Source organism: Notolepis coatsorum (genome assembly GCF_963971535.1).
Source record: "Notolepis coatsorum genome assembly, chromosome: 14".
NCBI lineage: Eukaryota > Metazoa > Chordata > Actinopteri > Aulopiformes > Paralepididae > Notolepis > Notolepis coatsorum.
This window is the reverse complement of record NC_140178.1, coordinates 93267150-93291015: the sequence shown is the minus strand read 5'-3', so window position 1 is coordinate 93291015 and position 23866 is coordinate 93267150. Positions and strand designations below refer to the sequence as shown.

At 42.4% G+C, this 23866-nt stretch overlaps 1 protein-coding gene across 1 annotated transcript; it reads right to left on the bottom strand.

The window, feature by feature from the left end:
- Positions 1-866: 866 nt before the first annotated feature.
- On the bottom strand, positions 867-22469 carry ddx39ab (DEAD (Asp-Glu-Ala-Asp) box polypeptide 39Ab). Its single transcript, XM_084329321.1, has 10 exons — positions 22398-22469; positions 20975-21190; positions 17898-18025; positions 13788-14064; positions 11477-11595; positions 6461-6592; positions 5760-5869; positions 5070-5214; positions 4264-4411; positions 867-1530 (listed from the first exon to the last, which is right to left on the bottom strand). Exons 2-10 carry the CDS (start codon positions 21180-21182, stop codon positions 1514-1516), a joined length of 1284 nt encoding a protein of 427 aa, XP_084185447.1. The 5' UTR covers positions 21183-21190; positions 22398-22469; the 3' UTR covers positions 867-1513.
- Positions 22470-23866: the final 1397 nt, after the last annotated feature.

Below are 23866 nucleotides of genomic sequence, written 5' to 3'. Positions count from 1 at the left end.
AGATAGTGAGCATATACTTTAGCCAACCGTTTGTACTGGCTGTCTAGTTTTCCGTGATGGATGACAGCGGAAATCTTTATGGTGGCTGAAGTATCCAGATCCTTTTGTTCCAAGCATAAGTAATAGAAAGTATTTGATGATAAATGTTAGTGCAACGAACCAAGCCTAGTCATTTTCATGAACTGATGGCATATTTTGCACAGAAAAAAAACTTTATTGAAGGTACTTGCCGGTTGTATAAATGTAGTGGGGAAAATAGGATATTTGCTTCAAAATGTTATGAGTAAAATATATAAAGTTGCCAAACATGGAAACACTTCAAATTGTATTTTAATGCAGTACTTTAGTAAGAGGACTTAGTTACTTTCCAGACGTTAGGCCGCAATTTGATTACCTAATGGAAGGCTTCCATGGACAGTCTCCAACCGTAAACATAAATAGAGCCATGGCTACCGGTGCCAAATAGGACTGTCATCAGAATACTTGTAGTCTCCTCAGATCAACAGTAGTTTGCAAACTTTAATTATCTAAGCTAATGAGGGCTAAATGTATCTTGCTTTTAGAGCATTATAACCATCAACCTAGTACTTAATTTAACATTCTTTAATATACCTCGAGGGCGTTGGCTTAATTTGGAGCCATTTAAAATCTTACCAAGATCCAACGTGGGTCCCGATCGACAATTTGGAAAGATACTACTCTACACAAGGTACCATATGCAGTCCATTGAAAACCAAAATCATGAGTTTGTGGTCTACAGCCACATGAGTAGATGTTTTGATGTTTTATTTGAAAAAAAGAAATTCAACATGGATATTATAGGATCTAGTCCAAACACAGGGGTACCATGATACAATCTTGCATCCACCCCCCCCCCCCCCCCATCTAAAAAGGCATCGCTTTTATAGATAACTTAATTCGTACTTCACACACTGAATAATGCATCTCGCGTGCAGTGATAAAACAACTTACTGTACATAACATGGATAAACAAAAACACAACTCTTAAATGGCAACTAAAGATCTACTTAAGTGTTTGCCAAATCTACACCTTTTCTTTCTAAAACTCTTAAGATGGAAACAAAAACATAAACACTGATCAAAACGCGTATTGTGTCACATGAGCCCACAACAATGAACTGTTGTTTTTATAAAAAGTTTAATTGCACTGACCAGAAACAAACCACAATAAAAGACAGATTAAAGCCACCCAATACCCACCCCCCCAAAAAAAGATACATTAAAATAAAACCATTGGCGACAACAGCCAAGGAGCAGAACTTAGAAATAAACAGTGAAGCAGGCTGTTTTCCAAATATAAAAACGATGAGAATCATTCTTCTGGGTTGGAGGACTCATCTGGACTGCTCAACTAGACGAGAGAAAAGACTTCTTCTGGGTTGGAGGACTCATCTGGACTGCTCAACTAGACGGGAGAAAGACTTCTTCTGGGTTGGAGGACTCATCTGCACTGCTCAACTAGACGAGAGAGACTTCTTCTGGGTTGGAGGACTCATCTGGACTGCTCAACTAAAGAGAAAACGGGAGAAGAGATGTCACTCAAGCATAGTACTACTTGTTGAAATAGTTTTACAGAATTTGTTTGATCAGATAGGACAGTGAATAATTTAAACCAAAGGTTCGAAGAGGATTCGAACCTATTACGTTTTTACATAGGAGTCTGTTCAGACTGCCAGTCGAAAGTATTGAAATGTGTTTTTTGCTAATCTGATCCAAACCAATTTGGAGGTGGTTTTTAAATGAGATTCCAATCGGATTTCTACAGATGAGTCTCATCAGTCCGGACGCTCAGGTCACTCGCATAGGATTTCAAAGTGTCCTCTGAGTCACTCGCAATACGACACACGGCGACGTCGTGGTCAAATCTAGAGTGAGGGGAAATGCATCAGAGCGGCTAACGTTAGCCGACAGCTGAACCCAGGACCGCGGTTACAATAACATTACATAGCGTTGGCAGTTAGCTATTGTTATATGGATGTCAACTACTGTTAAAGGTAAGCCAACATTACCACAGCAACCCATGCAGACAAGTTGGTGATGTCTGGAAAGATCACTTGTAAATAAACAGTGTGAACAGTTAAAAGATGCCGATTTGAGAAACAAAAATCTGATTCGCCTGCAGTCTGAACAAAGCCATACATCTTGAATTTTAATGTATTCACACACACACATATCATCGTAGAAACATCAAAATTGTGTGCATGTGCCAGGTCTCCCAAGAAGCTATTTAAAGATTTTGGAGGGAGCCCTGATCACAAACAATGGCCTCCAAATATGGACAACATACAACATGCATAAGCTTACACACCACCAGTATCTACTTATACATACATAAATAAATAAATGAATGAATGCAGACAATAATATCCCCAAGTATAGTTACTATTTACAGATATGATTTGAGCAATTTCTCGTTCAGTGACTTTTTGAAGGTGGCGATGGATTCTCATTTCACATCTAAATGGTTGTGGCTGCTTCTTTTGAATTGGGGGGGGGGGGGGGGGTGCCCAAAAATGGAGCGGCGTTCCGTGATAAAGTTGAACTCCACATGATGTGGTGGCCCATCGATCAGGGAGAGAGGGCAGGGTTAAAAATCTCACAGCATGATGTCACACTAAGGCAAATTAGAGGAGAATGAGCCGTTAAGTGTGGTGAGCCACCAGGACGCCCGTCTAACATCCAACACCACCGCTGCCACTATGAGCAACAGCTGAGCACACCAACTTTACCAATAAAAGGCAGGTTCCAATTGCAGAGCCCCTCTCCAGTTACATGGCGACGTCAATTGTCGTCAAGATTATTCAATCAGTGATTATGCCACAGCTTAGTATCTGAGGGGGGTTGATGTGAGCCGACAAGATCCCGCTGACCTTTCAGACCGAGCGGTGCGGAGCACTGATGATTAAGAGCGAGCAGGACGAGATATTACAGGGCTGTTGTTGCGATAGTGAAGTGGCTTAACCTAGGGTCCTATGAATTCCGTTTAATCTTTTCTTGTTTTTGGATTTATCTGTTTATGTTTTCCTTTGGATTTAAGTTTAACCAAAAAAAGAAACTATAAATTTTTTTTAACCAACTTTAACAGTACATCTGTCATATAACAGTGCCAGTGCAGTTCAATGAATTTCTTATTTTTATTTAAAAACTACGGTACATTTTATAAAAATCGGTTCAGAAATTAGTCTTTGAGGTTCCGAGTTTCTGAGTCAGTTTCTACGCCAACTTTCATGTAGATCCCTTATTCGCACCCAAGGAGGGGGGTATCGTTGGAAAGGTACACTCATTGGCTACAACACTGACCAATCATTTTCACCATCAGCGGATGATTCTGGAGCGTTGGGAGTCAGGGGTGGTCATCCGACGCGTAAAAAGACACTCGACATATCGTCCCGTAACTCGAGAACCAAGGCACGGATTTGGTCGACTGAGGTGGCTTTCAAACGGCAACAAATATATATTTCGAACGGTAATTTATATGTTCCGTGAAAAATGCAGCCCGAGCCACTCAAAAGTGCCGTGACTTTCGTGCAAGTGAAAAAAACTGCACGTATACGTGCCACCACCTGTTAAGACGTTAAGAACCCATCAGTCCACATGGTACATCCATGCCAACTCGTCTTCCCTAAAGCACAAGCAGAAGGCTGGAGTTGGATAACATTCTGACAGGACCGTGCAGCTTCCAGGGGACATGAAGCGGCCAGAGCGATGAAGGGCTGCCATTCTGCCAAGCGTCAGGCTTACTCTACAAGTAATGGAATAACCTTGAAGTTGAACCTGAAGCTTGAAGTGTGGACGTTAACTCCTTAACTAACATCCTTCACTGGTCTAACGCACCAAAGTAGTCTCCTAAACTGGCCTTAACTACCATCCATCACTGGTCTAACGCACCAAAGTAGTCTTCTAAACTGGCCTTAACTACTATCGTTCACTGGTCCAAGTAGTTTTCTAAACTAGTGTGCTTTCTTCAGGGAACATTAAGCACAAGACATAACGGGCATATCAAATAAATCTTAGGATAAGGAGAACAAGTGTGAATTCACAATGACTGCAACATTCTCACGATAGGCCGCTCCCGTTGCCACGCGACCCACTTGACCTCCCCGATAAGATTACAGCCTCCTAGAGCGAAAACTGCGGCTGGGAGGGTGGGGAAATTTGTTGTCAACCGACAGACAAATGTAGTTAGTAGCTGCCTGCTGGTTAAAGTTAAAGACTCGACATGGAAAACGAAGCTTGGCTTACTGTAGGTTGAAATGTCGATCTCGTCGGGGAGCTCTGCCACGTTGACCTCGAAACGGTCCTGTACTTCATTCAGTGTCTTGGCGTCGGCTTCATCAGAGACAAACGTGATGGCTAGACCTTTGGTTCCAAACCTACCAGCACGGGCGACCTGGGGAGGGAGGGACATGGACTGTGAATAAAAATGTGCTTATAGTGTTTTAGTAAGCAGCGACTACACCTACGCAAGCAGACATAGAGTCCAGGCGTACCAGCTCTTTCATCCACCAATCTCCTGTGATGATCAGTGTACACACCGAGGCAAATGTTGGTTGAAACCAGTATGCTAGGTAGGTGCGGGGAGAAAAATTAAAAGTGGGGTAAAATTGTGTTTCTCACATGCAATCAGGTAGAAGGACCTCTACTTCTATTCCATACCTTTAGTGATTACCAGAGACAGGCTCATAATTTTTCAGGAAATAAAAACAGCCACATAAATCAACTTGGCAGATTAATTGATGCAAGTGGCCAGCCCTCCTAAAGTTACAAGAAAATAAATAATTGAATCTCATTTGTCAGATAATGAGTTTGTATTTATACTGAACGTAGTTGTCCAACGCTGGTCTAGTTTGCTTTCATTCAAACAAAGAAAAAGAATAAATTAATTCAGACAAAATCAACCTAGAAAAATCCAAGTCAATGAATATGAAGCTCCTGATAATACATATTGGAAACATCTATACTAATGTAAATGTGACCATCAATTTGGTTGTTTGTTGTGGATTAAATTATTTCCCATACCTCCGATGTCTCGTCTCTTTTCTACTCACCCTGTGCAAATAAGTGTCGGAGTCTTCCGGCATGTCGTAGTTGAAGACGATATTGACTCGCTCGATGTCCATCCCTCGGCCGAACAGGTTGGTGGCCACCAGGATCCGCCTCTGGAAGTCCTTGAACTGTTGATAGCGGGACAGCCTGGAAGACGAGAGAGCAGGAGGTGTAGAGATTATCCACAACACAGCTGCTACAGACATTACCGGAGTGACGGCCTTTGAAGGGAACGATGTGTTGAGTTAATTGATGAGGCCTCATACTCCATAAACATAGTCAGGCTTTTGGAGCTGAATTGAATGTGCGTTTATGAGGGTGTGTGTGTATGAGAGGGGAAAGAGTGTGTGTGTATGAGAGAGGGGAAAGTGTGTATGAGAGGAAAGTGAGTATGTGTGTATGAGAGGAAAGTGCGTGTGTATGAGGAAAGTGTGCATGCGTGTATGAGGAAAGTGAGTGTGTGTGTGAGAGGAAAGTGTGCGTGTGTGTATGAGAGGAAAGTGTGCGTGTGTGTATGAGAGGAAAATGAGTATGTGTGTATGAGATGAAAGTGAGTGTGTGTAAGAGGGGAAAGTGTGTGTGTGTATATAAGAGAGGAAAGTGTGTGTGTGTATATATAAGAGAGGAAAGTGTGTGTATGATAGGAAAGTGAGTGTGTGTGTATATAAGAGAGGAAAGTGTGTGTGTCTGACCTCTCCTCCTGAGCCATGCCCCTGTGTATAGCGATGGCAGGGAAGTTCTGTTCCACCAGGAGCTGGGACAAGGCCACACACCGCTGGATTGACTTGACAAAGATCACCACCTAGTGGCACAGAGGAGACATTACAATCAGATGCAGCTTCATAGTGAGGATACAGAGAACAACTTCACCAGGGGAATGTTAGGAGTAGACATTATAGGATATAAATGTATAGGCCGGGTTATGCGATTAGCATAATATTTTATTTAGGCGTGACTTTGACTATACGTCATTTGTGCAGAGCACCTTTTTTCCCCACATTAGAGAGGGAGAGCTTCTCTGAAATCAGAGTAGCATGAGTGAAGTCACCAATAGGTTGAATCATGGTCCAATATGTGGTAACTTGACACCTTTAGCTTAAGCGTACACAGAAGGCTGAGCCGGTATTGACATGGCTTGAAAGTTTGGACCAGCAAAGACTTCTTTCCAATGATAAATTAATGAAGCAATAATGTTTTTTGGGGGGGGCAATGCTTTTATTCCACACCTTTCTAAAAGCTCTGTAGATTTATGTTTTTTAAATGATTACATAAAAAAAGTATCTATAGCCACTTTAAGTATTGCATTTTGTGGATACATTTTGCTGGTCATATGGTCGAGTGGAAACCTTTAGGCCCACAGCGCATCTGTTGTAAATATAATGGTTTTCGTTACCTGGTTGAACTCCAGCACATCGAGCAGATCGAACAGCTTGCGGTTCTTCTCGCTGTCTTTCAGCTTGGAGTAATACTGCTGCAGGCCGTGGAGCGTCAGCTTGGTCTCGTCGTCCACAAACACCTCCATCGGCTACAGAGAGGAGACAGGCTGCATGAGGTCCAGGTAACAACCATCCAGGTAACAACCATCCAGGACATTTCTACCAATGCTCCCCTGCATACAGGTTAGGGCTGGGCGATATAACGATAAATATTGCGATATATTTTAATAATCGATATCGAAATAAAAAAAAAAATCGAAAAATCGTTTTTTTTTTTTTTTTTTTTTTACCTGCAACAGGGCAGTTTTAAAACCAGAGACAGTGGACAGACTTGTCTTTCTTGCCTGCAACTTAAAGTAATGGCTTTGCTTGTCCAAATGACAATACTGACCAAATTCAGATTTCTTTTTCTCTTGTCCATTTATTTTGTTTGCTTTCTAATTTAAAATACAGTTTGAAACCATCTGTACACAGTAGGCTATGTGTGCTAGCAGAACTAGACTCCAGTCACGAGTCACAGTGCACATGTGCGGTGGTTTGTCCACCAAAAAAGCGCCAAAAGATCGAAAATAAACTAGCAGAGCCAGAACTGTTCAACTCCTCTGGAGCCACAGCCAGCAGAGAAGCCGGTTTACTTTAGCTTTTAAACCAGCTGCAGCCTGAGAACTGGAGTGTGAGGGGATGTAACACTAAAGATGGCGGCAATGACAAAGAATTGCTGCAAAATAAACATACATCTGTTGTAAAAAAAAAAAAAAAAAAATGTATTTTTTTATACTTATAACAATTCGATAATTATCGATATCGAGAAATAAAATAAAATTATCATATCGTTATCGCGATATGATTTTTTTCCATATCGCCCAGCCCTAATACAGGTCATCTATAGCAGTGGTTCCCAAAGTCGGGGTCGCGACCCAACGGTGGGCCGCGAGCAGCCACGGGTGGGCCGCGAGATGATTTCCAAAAACATTTTTTATTTTTGTCAGGCCACTGAACTTAGAAGCAGGCCAGGACAGTGTTTCTAGTTGTATTCTAAAATTCTATTCTATTGTATTCTAAAATGTGACTATGGTTTTATATTAACTTAATAAATAAACAAAAACAAAAAATCTACTTATTTCAACGAACATTTCAAACTAAATAACAGATTATGCACATAAAACGCTGAAAACAACCGAAGCAACAATAGTATTTTAATGAGGCTATTATTATTATCATTATTATTTTGCAACAAGTTAGCCCTCTCATAAATAGCACATATAAATGAATAACTAACTTGAACTAACTTAATAGGATTGAAGTGATATTTGGCTTAAAAAATCGGTCGCCTGGCAAAAAAAAGAAAAAAAAAGAAAAGCCTGACTATGTGCATTGGGCCGCGGCTCTCTGACGCCTTATTTTCTGGGTCCTGGCCTGAAAAGTTTGGGAACCCCTGATCTATAGGGAGATGTAGTGGTTACGTCATTGGTGTTTCCGGCCGGTCCACCTCGTTTGAAATTGCAATGTTTTTCCAATGGATACATTTCTAAATTGTCTCGTTTAAAACAAATAAAGCATGAACATTGGCATGGTGTACCTTTCTGTGTGTATTCATCCACAATCTATAGCTCAAATCGCAAAATAATAGGGATGTCCGATATTATCGGCCGACCGATATTATCGGCCGATATCGGCAGTAAAATGTGATATCGGAAAATATCGGTATCGGTTTAAATTTCTTTTAAAACAATAACAATATTTGTTATATATATATACAGTGAAATTATTAGTTACCTGAAATTATTCAGTTTTTTGGACGGGGAAACCCTGCATATATCGGTATCGGTTGATATCGGTTGATATCGGTATCGGAAATTAAGAGTTGGACAATATCGGAATATCGGTATCGGTAAAAAAGCCAATATCGAGCATCCCTACAAAATAATGACGTATAATTTTATTTAAACCAAAAATGCTTAAACGATAGTGATAGAAGTGGCTCATTTTGTGCAAAAATGGAAAGCTTGCCAATGTTCATGAGGCAGAATTATTACAATAGCCGATAATACATTTGCCCAATGATAAATCCCTATACGGGTGGACCGCATGGGAAACTAAAGTGACGTCAGACTACACCTCCCTATAACAGCCGGTGCATCAGCAATGGCCCTGAAAACCATAAAAGACACCAGTCATCCTCACAACAGCTTGATCCAACTGCTGCCTTCCGGGAGGAGTTAACGCAGCCCCAGAGCCAGGTCCGGCAGGCCCATGGACTCGTACTTTCCTCAAGCCATCAGACTCATGAACACTATTTAGTCATTTATATTTTATTGTATATATTTAGTTTAGTATTAGACTCAGCACTGTCACCTTTTTCATACATCATTATTATTATGTATTTTTTTTTTTATTATATTTGTGCATTGTATTGTTCCATTGTGTATTTTATTGACATGCTGTAGATCGAGGGTGCAAGACCCAAGAATCTTAGTCTTTTTTTGTATGAGAAATATGACAAAGATGCAACAATAAAGCCATCTGAATCAGGGGCTCAGGGCGCGTGAATAACGTTTATTTCAAACCTTTATTTCAAACTCCTAAGAGAGGTTACCCTCATTTACAGTGACGACGAGCTTACAAAACAAGACAGTTTATCAGCAAATTCATACATATAGGCACAAAATTATAAAAATCAGCTAAGACGGCTCGAGGGGTGGGGGAAAAGATTCATACAGCAATATTTTGCATGTTATTAAACCAATACGGTGATGCCAAGTTGTGATTTAATTAGAAATCTATATTTCTTTTTTGACTCGACAATCCCATTTTACTGCAATAAATTCTTTGAATGAGGGGAAGAGACTGAAATCATAATCTTATATTTATTGATTTAAAAAAAGTATATATACCGGTATAGTGACTCTTAGTATCGTGATAATATTGAATCGTGGGGCCTCTGGTTATTCTGACCCCATACCCATCAGAATCTTTAAGTTATTGAAAGATATAGTTTTAGTTATGGTTAAAACAGAAGGTACGTAAAATACGTAGTTAAACACCTTTTAATTGTGTATGTAAATACTAGGGCTGTCACTAGCGATTTTGTTATCGATTAATCTAAACCACTAATTTACCAGAAAAAAACAATCTATTATATTTGCAATTGAGAGGAATATCTTATAGCAGACTTCATCAACTATCAAGTATGTTTTTATAGTGTAACTTTTGGCTACTTCATTGAACGTACAGAGAGAAAGAGAGCCCACCCGCCCCCTTTCCTCACTATTAGAACTCCATGAAACAGATTTCTCCTGTGCCTGTGAGCTAGCAGCTAATGTTAGTTAAGGTTTTAACCGCGACGGGCATACAGGGATGGCGAGGATATTAAGCATGTTAGACGCATTTATTGGACCCGTTGCTCACAGAGTTTATATAGAAACAGTGCAGCTCGCAAGAGGAGTTATCACAGGCTGTAGAACGCAGGCTGAAGAGCTGCCATAGCTTCTAAACTGTAAGGTGGGGGTATCAGGCTCAGCCCCTCCCTTCCAGCTGGCATGAAACACGGAAGTTATAAAATGGCTTTGTGAAGAAACATATATGGTCGTGTTTACCTTTGACCTGGAAATAATATAGGTTTCAGGTGAGCAACCCGCACAATATTTTCTAGGCTTTCCTTTTTTTTCTCCACTTTTTCTGCTCATTTTTCTTCCATCTCAATTTTGTATTGCCAATTCTCCCCTCCTGTCTTGAACGTTGCTAGACTATGCCCCCCACTGGTCGATGGTAGTGAGGATAGAAGCCTTGCATCACGTGTCCCCTCCGGTACACGAGGAGGCAGCCTGTCGCATCTTTTCACCAGACAGCACGGACTCTCAGTGGCGAGGAGTAACGCGTGGGAGGCTCACGCTGCACCCGGTACTTACCGTCTCTGCTGTGCAGGCGTCACCCAACCGACCTATAGGAGTCGCTGTCCACAACGTCCAATCCCCACCCAGCGACTTTCCACCCGCTGACTGCCAAATGAGCCAGTACGACAGCCGGCCCAAGACGAAGGCAATGCTGAGACTGGGATTCGATACCGGAATCTCTTGCATTGGTGACGAGCGCAATCTCCGCTACGCCACCCAGGCTTTCCTTAGACCTCGAAAGACGTTAAATTAGTTTAATTCTGTGCGAGACCTTTATTTGTGCAAATAAACATCCTTCCGATATGAAGACGACTCCACTGATGTTCTTTCCGGATGCATATGAGGGAGAGACGGTGCTTTAGCCAGTCGGAGTATGGGAGTGACTGTCGAGACCTGGCTCTAAGCAGAATCACGAATAGTGGTTTAAGAGAAGTTATTTATATTGTGAACGTGATTCACTGCGCATTAGTTAGATTACACATTGTGCATGTTATGACTTTGAACGTCTGCCATTTCCACCGCAAAAGGCACATACAATTAACAATACAATACGATGCAATCATGAATATGCAAATCGACGAAATTTCATCGTCGACTAGGGCGACAAAGCGTGACAGCCCTAGTAAATACCTATATCCAGGGCTTTGCCTAAACTGGAGTTTAATGGTGGCTTTGGCCTGTGTGTTAAAACGCATGCCTGGCTTAAGACAGAGGGCATGTGCTTGTGAACGAAGTCATAACAATAGATAAGCCGAGTCCCGCAGCAACGTCCCTAGGGGAAAGGTGGTTGCCGTGGCCTTTATTTGTGCAAATAAACATCCTTCCGATATGAAGATGACTCCACTTAAGTTCTTTGCGGATGCATACGAGGGAGAGAGACAGTGCTTTAGCCAGTCGGAGTATGGGAGTGAGAATTCCACCGAATGTTTGTAGCCATGAACTACTAACACACAACACAGATGTCCAGGAGATGCTGATAACAATCAACAGACTAATGCGACTGCAATCTAACAGTATGTTAAACAAACTATACAGCCTACGACATCAACCTACAAAGCCCAACTGAATCCAGATACTTACGTCCTGCATGAACTTGCGGCAGACGGGCCGGACCTCCTTGCTCAGGGTGGCGCTGAACATCATACACTGCTTCTCATGGGGCGTCGCCCTGAAGATGTCCTGCACGTCACGCCTCATGTCTGTCACACAGGGAGAGGGACACCAAGAGGTGATGAGTTACGGTAAACAGACTGGACGTCACGCCTCATGTCTGTCACACAGGGAGAGGGACACCAAGGAGGGATCACTAGGGATGTCACAATCAACAGAGCTCACCATTAACACTTTGAGTGCCGACAACGTGTATTGTCGTCTTATCATGCCCCCTGTTTGATTTTTTTTATTAGCGATCTGAATTCATATTTCATCAACAGAGTCTCCCGTTGGTACAGCAGACCCTCTAGGAGCTCAGAGGGGAAAATACCGCCCCCTATCGTCTATCCCTGTGTAACTGCAGGCCATTCGATTATACTGCTGGATCTGTGGAGGTGGAGCCAACTGGCTCCAATGTGCTGGCAAGCCGTCTGATGAACATGGAAGTGATCGCGAGTTGGAAAGCAGCGTGGAATATATATTTACAGCAGCCAATAATCAATCAATAAACACGATCGATATTTGGAATGGCGATCAGGAATTGGAATAATCTTTTTGGAGAACATCTGATCTAAGCTAAGGAGTCTATGTTACCAGTTTTAGGATAATCAGAGCTGTATTCACTGAGATATCAGCATGTGCCGTGTATGTGTGTGATGTTGAGGAAATGAGAATAGATTTGTCAGCCCGCTTCTATAGCGTGCATAAGTACACATACTATCGATAATCTAGCGTTTATTTGAAAACGATTCATAAATAGGCCGACAAATGACAACGTGTCTGTCTAGTGTATTAGATAATATTCCAATAAATCCCGTTTATGGGGGAATCTTTCAATTTTCCGGAAATTTTCGAGAGAACGATAGCTTTTCGAAATGCTATAAAAAGGATATGAACAGATTAAAAAACAATCCGTTTTGACAATGTTGACTGCAAACAAGTCATTGATAAGCGACGGGCAGATTAGACACAGCCATAATTTAAAACATAGATTATGCATTTTTAACACCAACATTGAAGTGGATGATGGCATTCAAGGGGGTAAAAATGAAAACAAGGCCGGCACTGTGTTAACAGTGATAACAGCTAACAGTAACAGCTGCTCCAGTATCTTGTCACTACTAGGAATAAAAGTGCGATGTTTATAGCAGCGGAAAATGTTTATTTTGTACATGATCTAACGTTAGATAATGTACAAAATAAATGTTTTCCGCTGCTATAAACGTTGCACTTTTATTTTGAAAACCCCAGAAAGGAAGTCATTATATTTGCTTTACCTTCCTGTTCTGTATTAGCTCCGGTTAGCTCCGAGCGTCCAGTAGTTAGTAGTATATTATCAATACCAGCCATTGGATTACAGTTTTCTAAATTGGGGAGGCTTTTAATCGTCAAGGTAAGAGGATTTTAAGTCATGGTATCCATAAACTTCAATCGGTTCGGATCCTTTGAAGGAATGAGAATATCAACAAACCTGTAGGGAACGTCAGGCTACTGTCCTCCCTCACTTCCAGTGATGAAGCTAAGCTATGCTAACGGAGCGACTGTTCCCAAAGCTAAATGCACGCACAGAGACAAAAAAGGTATGCATCTTCTTGTCTAACTGCAGGGAAGATGTTAAATAAGCTAATTTCCCAAAATGTTGCAGTTTTCCTTTAAGCAGTATCGATAAGAGTAGTAGTATCAAAGGGCGGTCAGGTGGCGTAACGGAGATTGCGTTAGTCACCAAACCCCGGAGCGGCTAGATTCGCCTGTTCGAATCCAGCTCACAGCTCCGGTGTTGTCACCAGCTTGGCTGGCCGTTCACACTAATACAATTGGCAGTATTAGAGGGTGGGAGAAGCTGGCGGGGTGGGTCCGGGTCGTTGTAAACAGCGACTCCTACAGTCGGGGCGCCTGCTAAGCGCGGATAGGACTTGAGTGGGATAGTGTGATCCTTCCACACGCTACGCCCTCTCAATGAGAATCCGCGCTGCCAGGTGAAAAGAAGCGGTTGATTGGCTGGACGTGTGTCGGAGGAAGCACGCGTCGTGATAGCCTCCACTCTCCCAGACCGACTGTGGGGGGTAAGTGCGCAGCGACCACGAAGGGGGATTGGGAATTGGCATAACGACTAACATTGGGATGGGAGAAAATCGGAGGAAAATGGAGGGGGAAAAGATAAAAAAATAGTAGTAGTATCGATAAAATCCTAACGATACCCATCCCTACCTACCAGCCTCTTGTCACTACTAGGACTCACCTAGCTGCTCCAGCATCTTGTCACACTCGTCCAGGATAAAATGCTTGGCGTTTTTCAGGATGAGGATCTTGCTGCGGCTGAGGGCGAGGATGCGGCCCGGCGTTCCCACGACGATGTGAGGGCAGTTCTTTTTCAGGACCTCCTCGTCCTTCTTGACGGCCATGCCGCCAAAGAAGACAGCACACTTTACTGTGGGCATGTACTTGGAGAATCGCTCGTATTCTTTACTGATCTGGAAGGCCAGTTCTCGCGTGTGGCACATCACTAGTACCGATACCTGGGGACGAGAGGTTGGAATAATTAATGGTCATGACTCATGTTCCCTTACGATTTGATTAGTCAATCAAATAATTTAGTTTGAAAAATAAGGAATGGAAATTCATTAGTTTACACATACCAGGAATGTATTCTTTGCATCTAACTAATCCTAACAATTTTAGGAACAGTGGGCAGCCACAGTGCAACACCTTGGGACCAACTCCAGTTGTAATGCCAGTAAAAGTGCGACGTTTATAGCAGCGGAAAATGTTTATTTTGTACATTATCGAACGTTAACACGAACCTAAACTAACTTTAGGTTAGTTGTAACGTTAGTTTAGGTTCGTGTTAACGTTCGATAATGTACAAAATAAACGTTTTCCGCTGCTATAAACGTCGCACTTTTATTTTGAAAACCCCAGAAAGGAAGTCATTATATATGCTTTACCATCCTGTTGTGTTAGCTCCGGTTAGCTCAGAGCGTCCAGTAGTTAGTAGTATATGATCAATAACAGCCATTGGATTACGGTTTTCTAAATTGGAGAGGCTTTTAATCGTCAAGGTAAGAGGATTTTAAGTCATGGTATCCATAAACTTCAATCGGTTCGGATCCTTTGAATGAATGAGAATGTCAACAATCACAACGACACGTTGAAATCACTGACTGCGCTCAGAGAGGAGTGGTTAGGCAAAAAATAGTTCAGAGTATATTTGCTTATAAAACGTAATTGTCTAATTCAATTATTTTTTATTTCTCCACGTGGTGAATACACAGGTCACAACATGTTTACATGAACGTTTTAGAGTTGTATTTAGAGTGTATTTCGTGACTGTATACAGTGTAAGGGAACGTCAGGCTCCGGATCTCCCCCACTTCCAGTGATGAAGCTAAGCTACGCTAACGGAGCGACTGTTCCCAAAGCTAAATGCACGCACAGAGACAAAAAAGGTATGCATCTTCTTGTCTAACTCCAGGGAAGATGTTAGATAAGCTAATTTCCCAAAATGTTGGAGTTTTCCTTTAAACGGAGTTTCACAACACTGGGCGCGGGGCGATGACGTCGCCGGATTTTCAAAATAAGAGTATCGCAATATGAAGATCTTTTTTTTACGTTGCATCGATCCTATTTGATTATTGATAATAGATCGATCTGGATCGATGTATTGTCCCACCCCTACCCATTAGACACTAACGTTCCAACGTGACTCTGCGGCACCAGTTCCATTAGTGAAGAAGGGGTGGAGGGGTATATTGACGAGGCTTGACAGAGGTTCAAAGATAACTTCACATTTATTGGCTATTCGTTTCTTTATATCGCTTTGTCCAACAGGCTGCTCCCGTTTCCAACTCTGTGTTGACAATGACATCCTAGTGTGACATCATCAACTACGGCAACTTAGGAAGGCTCAAACCTAATACATCACACACTCTCTACGTTGTCAAACATGTACACTATATATACACACACATAAGTTAAGTTATGTTGGAGTTTTATTGTGTTTGAGGGAAAGAAACCTCCTGTAGTTTTTATTTTCACTTTGTGCCGCTTGATTTTATTGAATTTCATGAAGTGTTTTTCAGAGATCTTTTTTTGTCCGATGACGTCAACGTTTAGTTTACAGCTAAATGAAAACTATGAAGTGTGCCGCACGTTCACAATACACGCTTACCTAGGATTTGACTTGATTCAACAACAAAGCAGTCGGGGCAATGGCAAGCCAAAAACTGTCGCAAGTGTGATTACACTTCACAAAGCTAGATGCAGACAACGCTGGCTGCAATATTATATATATATTTTAACAAATTGTTCTAAATAAATAATAAATCATTTGAAGTTTGGACTAATTATTTTTACAACTGAGGTAGGTAGATTACATTTTTAGAGACTAAAGTACCAAAAAAAGTACCATTGGTTACCGGTTCAAATGTGAACGGTACCCAACCCTACTCATAAGTGAGCCTTTTTTCATATTAGGGTTACGTGTGAGGCGAGATCTCCAGTTAAGTTTGGTTCATGAACAACTATACATGAGACATGGTATATGAGTTAGTGGACAGCCAGTAGAGGTCACCCATTATGACACTAGACATGAGATGACCGTATTTTAGGGAGCTCGATAGTGAAACTTGTCCGACATTACAACAGTAATACAGGATTCATTTAGTCTCTCTTTAACCCTGAGGCTAGGGGTGGACGGTATAAACGGTATACACGGTATGAATTTGCTCTACGGTATGGATTTTGACTATACCGTGTAACCGGTAGAGAAGCTCTAAAATAGCAATGACGTCATGTGACCACAGCGCGACTATTTCACTCGCATTTGCCCCTAAAAATAGATAGAATTAGTCATAGATAATAGATTGTGCGAACTGGAAAAAGTTATTTAGGAGGCTTCGCGCAGTGGGCGTGCCAGCCCCTACCGCACGCATGTAAACACGGGTCTAGTAGTCTAGTGGGACGGGACACGGTCACACGGGAGGACGGCGGCGTCTCCCTGAGCTAACGTTAGCTTAGCTACCGTTACAAAATGATGAGGCATTGTCTAACCGAACGGTATCTAGTCGGCCAGCTACCAATAGCTCCTGACATCAACAAACGCTCCACAAAGTCTAGTAGAGACGTGTGTGCTACCTGTTAGCTCACGTTAACGCAAGTTAGTTCACCGTTCAAAACGAAATGTCCCATTGAACCAGGTGCAGCGCCGGAGAATCCTGGCCGTAGCTCTGCTCGAGGCTACTCGAGTATAGGTCCAGGTGCAGCTCCGGACTATCCTGGCCGTAGCTGGAGGCTACTAGAGTACACACAGACAGTGGAGCTTGTTGCGTGGTGGCGATGTCTCGCAGATAATACAAGTACAAGTCTAATTATATAATATATATATTTTATAAAAAAATTATAAAATTAAATTAATTTTTTTTATCAAAAACGATGATACCGTGATATATACCGTTACCGTCTATGCTTCAAATTATACCGCGATATAAATTTTAGACCATACCGTCCACCCCTACCTGAGGCTACCGCTTCAGATTGTTATTAGTGTAGGTTCACTGCTCTGCATGACACACATCCTGCTATACTGTACCTTAATTTCACTACATGTACGTGACAAATAAATCTCTTGAATGTTGTAAGAAAACTATGAAAAGGTTGAGATCACTTCAGGAGACGTAATCCAATGAGACTAAACACAAGACTGTTCAAGTGAGTCGGTTCAATTCATATTGTAGCGCTTAGCTATTTCACTCTTCACACTGTTGTGATCTGTGTGGTGATTTTTTTTAACCCTTTCACTACCACCAGGCGTGCGTTCCTGATATCAACTGGGGTTGCACGCACACTAATGGCGCCATGTGCACGCATAAATGTCCCCTCGCTTGAGCACAGACTACAGACAGTGCCTAATTGCCTCTACGAATGGAATGTAACACATCATTCACAACAAGTTAGGTGCGAATGTATCGGAGAACATATTTAAACACCTGACAACTGGCGCTATTGATATGCAAAGTAGCCCAGGTGGGTACTTATAGCGAGTTGGCGAGTGCAGCGCATTCCTGTGTGCGTGCACACGCTTTTGCTCAAATCTTACCCTGCACGGAGTGCAACCCCGTCCCATGACGAACACATGCCCGACTACCACACTAGAGAAGGTTAACCTTCTCTAGTGTGGTAGTGGAAGGGTTAACGGCTAGAATGGTAGTGAAAGGGTTAATGCTTAGAATAGTTTTGCCAGAGAAAAATCTCTGGTCCCACGGGTATCGAATATCCGTTGTAAAAGAAGACCTCCCGGCTGGTTCCGGCACGCCGTCTCCGACCTCAACCGAAGCTTTCTGTATGCGCTCACCTGTCCGTCGACAGGCTCGATCTGTTGTAACGTGGCCAGCACAAACACAGCTGTCTTGCCCATTCCAGACTTGGCCTGGCAGAGGATGTCCATGCCCAGAATGGCCTGAGGGATGCATTCATGCTGGACTGGAACAGAAAAGACAGGAATTTGAGTCACTTAAAGTCTACAAAACAGTGTTGAAGGAACATGAAAGTCATCATTATGTGAAATGCACTTAGTCTTCTCCAGAGTCAGACAAGATACTGTAGATACCAATTTCCTCTCTGTGTGCGTTCAGTAGAAAGCCATCCTGCTGCAAGCTAGCACAAACGAATGAAAGCGGATACAGACCACTAGCCTAGCTGTTGGGACAAAAACACCTATCCTAGAGTTTTAACCTCTTAAACATCGGATGGCCCGACAGCCTATTCCTTAATGTCAAGCAAGCAGTGCAAGAATGCGGAAGCATTCGTCACCGCAGGTACCGTAGTGGCGTGCGGTAATGCGCCTTTCATTTTCCTTCGCCCAGCGCCCAGGTGCGTGCACCGGCGTGCTCGCGAGGTGCCCGCGCATGCGCATGAGATCCCGCCTTGGTTCGACACGAGCGGATGCCAGAAACCGCCCCTTATTCAGTATCCAGAAATAGCTCAATTGGCAAGACTGCATGGCTGTGGATCCTACGGCTCGTTGCTGGCGAGTTCGAATCCCATCAAATATTATTTTTTTAGCGTGATTTTTTTTTTAACGTGTATTCTTTCGCCGGTTAAGGTTAGGCATGGTTAAGGTTAAGGTTAGGCATTGTTTCGGAGTTGGTTAAGGTTAGAACGGTTAAGTTTAGGCGCTGTTAAGGAGCTGGTTAAGGTTAGAGTTTGTCAAAGAGAATGGCAATATTCTTTCTATGGTTAAGGTTAGGCATGGTTAAGGTTAAGGTTAGGCATTGTTTCGGAGTTGGTTAAGGTTAGAACGGTTAAGTTTAGGCGCTGTTAAGGAGCTGGTTAAGGTTAGAGTTTGTCAAAGAGAATGGCAATAGACAGCCTATTTCCGCGCGACAGCTCCCAAAGCGGGCCTGAAAAGAAAGGCGCTTTACCGTAGTGGCGTGCGGTGACGAATGCTTCCGCATTTTTGCACTGCTTGCTTGTCATTATGCTACACGCGGCCCGACAAGCCACTCCGTCAAATGACCACGTCCGGTAATGAACGGTCCTGAACTGACCAATCACAGCTGAACGACCATTTCCGATAATCACTGTATTTTTTGCCGGTACACACATTACCAAAACCTCTCAAACACATTTTCCGTGGGATTTTTATCAAATTTGGACCTGTACTAAATAAGACTTCAGGCTATGGAACCGCTATGTTTTCCAGCTGCTATGCTATGCTGGAACTTAAAAACAGTCATATGGTAACCACTAAACAGAAATGCGAGTACACACAACTTTTACTTCAGTGTGTTCAACCCTCCGTTTCTCCAATACATAAGCACTCAAAAAAGTGATTTTTCTTTAGTGCCATAGCAACTTCAGAATGTTACCTTTCAAGAGACCAGACACATGCATGTGCTATAAGTATAAAGCTAACTTTTGCAAAAAAGGTATGCAGTAGTCAAAAACAAAAATGTCCCCGTTTTTGCCTGATTTTGAGAAGAGGACATCCAGAACTTTCAATGAGCATTGGAATTTTTCAAAACTACACTTCCCAAAGGCTTCTAGTTTTCTGCAAGCAAATGACTTCCTGATTATTATTTTTTATTTTTCTTATTACTCAGGATTATATACCACAAAACCGAACGTTATTGGCATATATTGGAGCGCAGTTAGTTTGTCTGCCCTATTTTGAGCATTTAGCAACCATCCGATTTTAAATCAGTTTCAAAATGGCGGAGCTCTTGCAAGAATAAAAACCCTACTGTACATACAGTAGATTTCATTATCTGTTCTTCATGCACGCCTGGTGATACTATACAAATTGAACTCGGCCATTTGAAAAAGATTTGGACCAATCCATAAATGTGCGAATTGGATATAATAAAGTAATTTATTACATGGCGTTTTAACATTAGCCGAAATGCTTGATTGCGATTGGTCAATAGTGCTCGTCAGAGGTCCGTTATTACTCAATAACAGACCTCTGCCGAGCAATAATGACCGCTGTGCGCAGCTGTAGCAATCAAGCCCACTGACACTGCATCAGTGCAGCCAATCAGATACACCTGCCGGCTGCTGCCGATGACAGCGGAGCGACAGAACAGAACTGCGTCTGCATTTGATCTCGTCTTGTCGATGGTGTAAAATGAATTAGGTATATTGTTAGTAAGTTAGCCATGTAATAAGCGGGATAATGTATAACTATTAGGGATGTCAGATATTATCGGCCGACCGATATCGGCAGTAAAATGTGATATCGGAAAATATCGGTTTAAAAAAACAATAACAATATTTGTTATATATATATCCAGTGAAATTATTAGTTACCTGAAATTATTCCGTTTTGGGGGGGGGGGGGGAACCCTGCATATATCGGTATCGGTTGATATCGGTATCGGAAATTAAGAGTTGGACAATATCGGAATATCGGTAAAAAAGCCAATATCGAGCATCCCTAATAACTATACTCGGTCATTGTCGCAAAATAATTGACCTTCACTACGTTTAAAGAACACCTCTGTGTTCTAAACTCTGTCTGTCAATTATTTTGCAACAATGACCTCGTAGCTATACATTATCCCTTACTTATAGGCCTGCTATTCTATAATATTTCAAATTGCATCTTTTGATCGTCCCAAATACATATTTTATCGACGACGGGACGGTGTTAGTCTCGAGCCCTGGCTCTATCGTGCCTTAAAGTTTATGAATCTTCACAAATTACTTGGGAAGCCATATGTCAAACAGACTGGTATGGTACTTGAAGAAAGTAGCCCAAACAGCAAACACACTGAATGGAATGCACCACTATGCTTACTGAGTCAGACTATGTTACCATAATGTAGAATAAAAAATTAAGTAAAAATCAACATCACCTCTCAACTATTGATAAGACCAATTGATTTGGCCAAAAAAAATTCTACTCTCAACCACCTACTGCCCCCTCACCTTCAGACGGGTGCTCAAAACCACAGTCAACGATGGCCCGGAGCAGCTCTGGTTTTAGCAGGAAGTCTCTGAAGCCGGAGCTGTGGATGGAGACGTAGGAACCCTTCACCTCCTTCTTGCTGGCCAGAACGGCGCTTTCGGGGGCTACCTCTGGCTCCTCGTCGTCATAATCCAGCAGCTGCTCGTTGTCGACATCATTATCGGCCATTGTGTTGTCTAGAAGGAACACAAGAGGCTATATTTGTTTGGCTGCAGACACAGACGACGTTCATTCATTATTACATATACATGCATTCAGTATACAATGAATATGCAGATATGTTACTTTATTACACTCTTTATATGTCCAGGCCTACGCTGCATCTCTGATCATGTGACACTTCACTGGTATAATTGCAAGTCTCCCTGGCCCCTTTCCAAGGCCTACCTTAGATCATTAACATCATCATACAACAATGTAGTGGCATTTGACTGATTCTTCGAGCCATCTCCGTTCCTGTAAAAGTCACTCCCTCCCCCTTACACGTGTAGGTTCCACAAACTAGAAGGTTTAAGATGCACATCCAAATCAATCAGAAGAGGTACTGGGTATCTTTCCCAAGCCATTATAAAACCAATGTTTACAGAGCAAGTATTATTCTTCCACCCCCCCCCCCCCCCTGAAGAGCTGAGAAAGAGGTTAGAGATAGTCACACCTGTTGCCATTTTGCTGTACTACTACTTCACCAGATGTTAACAAGTGCATGTGATATAATAAATATCACAGGTGTGTGGCCTTGTGGACATCCAGTCTGCATTATTCACTCCTAACGTGTAACGTCCTGTGGGCGATCCACTTTATTAAGTACGATAATGTCACCAGAAGAGCCAGGCGGGCATCATGCATCACTAGACATTATTACACGGCAGACTGCTGGTTAAACCTGGCCTTGGTTTGTTCTGCAGACAGTGGTGCAACAGTCGGGCTGGTGGGAGAGCCTGATGCTACCAGCTAACGCTAGTTACGCGCTGTTGCGTAACAATTGCTAACGTGGCTAGCTAGCTTGCACCACCGGTAAAAATGAAGATGGGTGCAAACTAGTCATAAAGGAAATTACAAAAACCGACTACAAATATCACACGACATGTACAACTAATAACATGGGTTATTTGGAAGAAACACACGACGAGCCCTATCGACGAATCTGTTCAATGAGCTCCCGTGAGCTAGCTTAGCTAGACGGTAGTTAGCAGCGAAGCTAGCAATCGGTCTCCCGATACAAACAATGAAATTGGTCGATCGCGGTTGAGCTATTACACCGTGTTATCCTGGGAAAAACAATACAACTACTTAGCTGACCGGCGCGTCTCAAACTCGAGCGTTTTATAAACGGTCTCATAAAGAGTTAGCTACTTTACAATTACACAGATATCCCCCCCTTACCTTGGTGGTGAACTCAACCTGTGCGGATCCGGAATACTACTGTGTGGTTACTGAGCACCGCGTGGGAGGCCTCGCCTGGCGTTTATCCCACTACCGCTTCCGGTGAACGCGTTGATACCATTGGTGGGTTTGTAGGTCCATCTAGACCAGCGGCTGCTACAATGACCGGGATTGGACAATGTGCCTGTCAATCATTGAACCGTGGTTGAAAAAAGCGGGATTTATCAACAGGCCTTAAAGAAAACTTGTTTTTACTCTGTTCGCCACACAAAACCAAAATGCACACACGTCGCACACGCGTACGCGCAAACACACACGCGCACACATTTGTTGCAACATTATAAATTGTTAGATAAAACACAATAAAAAAATAGGATTTACTTAATTTTATAATCAGTTCTAGTCTAATGTTTCCTGTCACATCCGGGTTGCAATCTTAATTTAATTTCAGGTAAATATAGGTTACAACATTCAGTAGTCAGTCAGTCCCAATAAAAAAAATGCATTGAGCATTATTCTTTTAGTAATACATTTAGTACTTTTAGTCATAAGACTCAACAAATATATATATATAAAAGTGTGCCCCCCAAGAAACAAATCGATAGTGATTTACTACAAACAAGTAGGCTATACCAGCCTGAGCCTGTAGAAATCCACAGCAGCTAGTCTGTAAATCAGAGTTACTCCATAAGCAGAGACTGCACCACATGACAAAAAGACACAGAAAGTCACATTCATCTAAGAATCTTTGATGATAACATCATTTTGGTAAAAGCTCAGACGTTTGGTAAGCTCATAAAGGACGTCTGAGCTCAGCCTTGGAGATAAAAGGAACGAACAGTCTGCTTCTCAATACATCACTGCAGCGGGACATTCATTCATTACAGATTTAAAAACGGTCCTCTTCAAAAGCCAGTTGCGGTGTCTGACTCAGCTCTTATGGGAATGAATAGAGGCCTCTTCAGGATCAAGGCAGAGGTTCCCCTGGCCAGCAGTCGGATTTAGTTCAGCCGGCTTGCTTACTTATGCTTACACCAGTTTGTTTTTCATAGGCTAACATAAGCATGTTATTCCAACTGCACAGGGATGTTATGAGGCTTCAAACGCTTCATTGAAGCCAGATTGATTTTCAATTTATACCCACAAGTCAACGAGGCTCACACTGAGGTAAAAAGCACTTCTTGTCATGCAATGACCTACAGATTTGGCTCAAACAAGGGACTAAACACGTTTCACAATTATGCCACAATAATGTGGAACGCCCTACCCACAGCCGAAATAGAACGGAACCCTCCTTCAAAACTGCTCTCAACGAGCACCTACGGGTGGCTGCAATTAGAAACTGGCCCCGGTAAATGTCCAAATGCTCTCCCACCCCCACCCACCCACCCAACCTCCTCCAATGTACAGTTTCTTCCCCTTCGGATGTATATATATTTTTTTCTTACAACAGTACTGTATATTTGTAT

What these genes read in the sequence shown, in the direction of transcription:
- ddx39ab (XM_084329321.1), bottom strand. Translation starts at nt 21,182, where the DNA reads ATGGCCGATAATGATGTCGACAACGAGCAGCTGCTGGATTATGACGAC. An exon ending in TCGAGCCTGTCGACGGACAG is followed by an intron (nt 14,065 to 17,897) that starts GTGAGCGCATAC and finishes TCTCGTCCCCAG; the next exon opens with GTATCGGTACTAGTGATGTG. An exon ending in CAAGATGCTGGAGCAGCTAG is followed by an intron (nt 11,596 to 13,787) that starts GTGAGTCCTAGT and finishes CCTGTGTGACAG; the next exon opens with ACATGAGGCGTGACGTGCAG.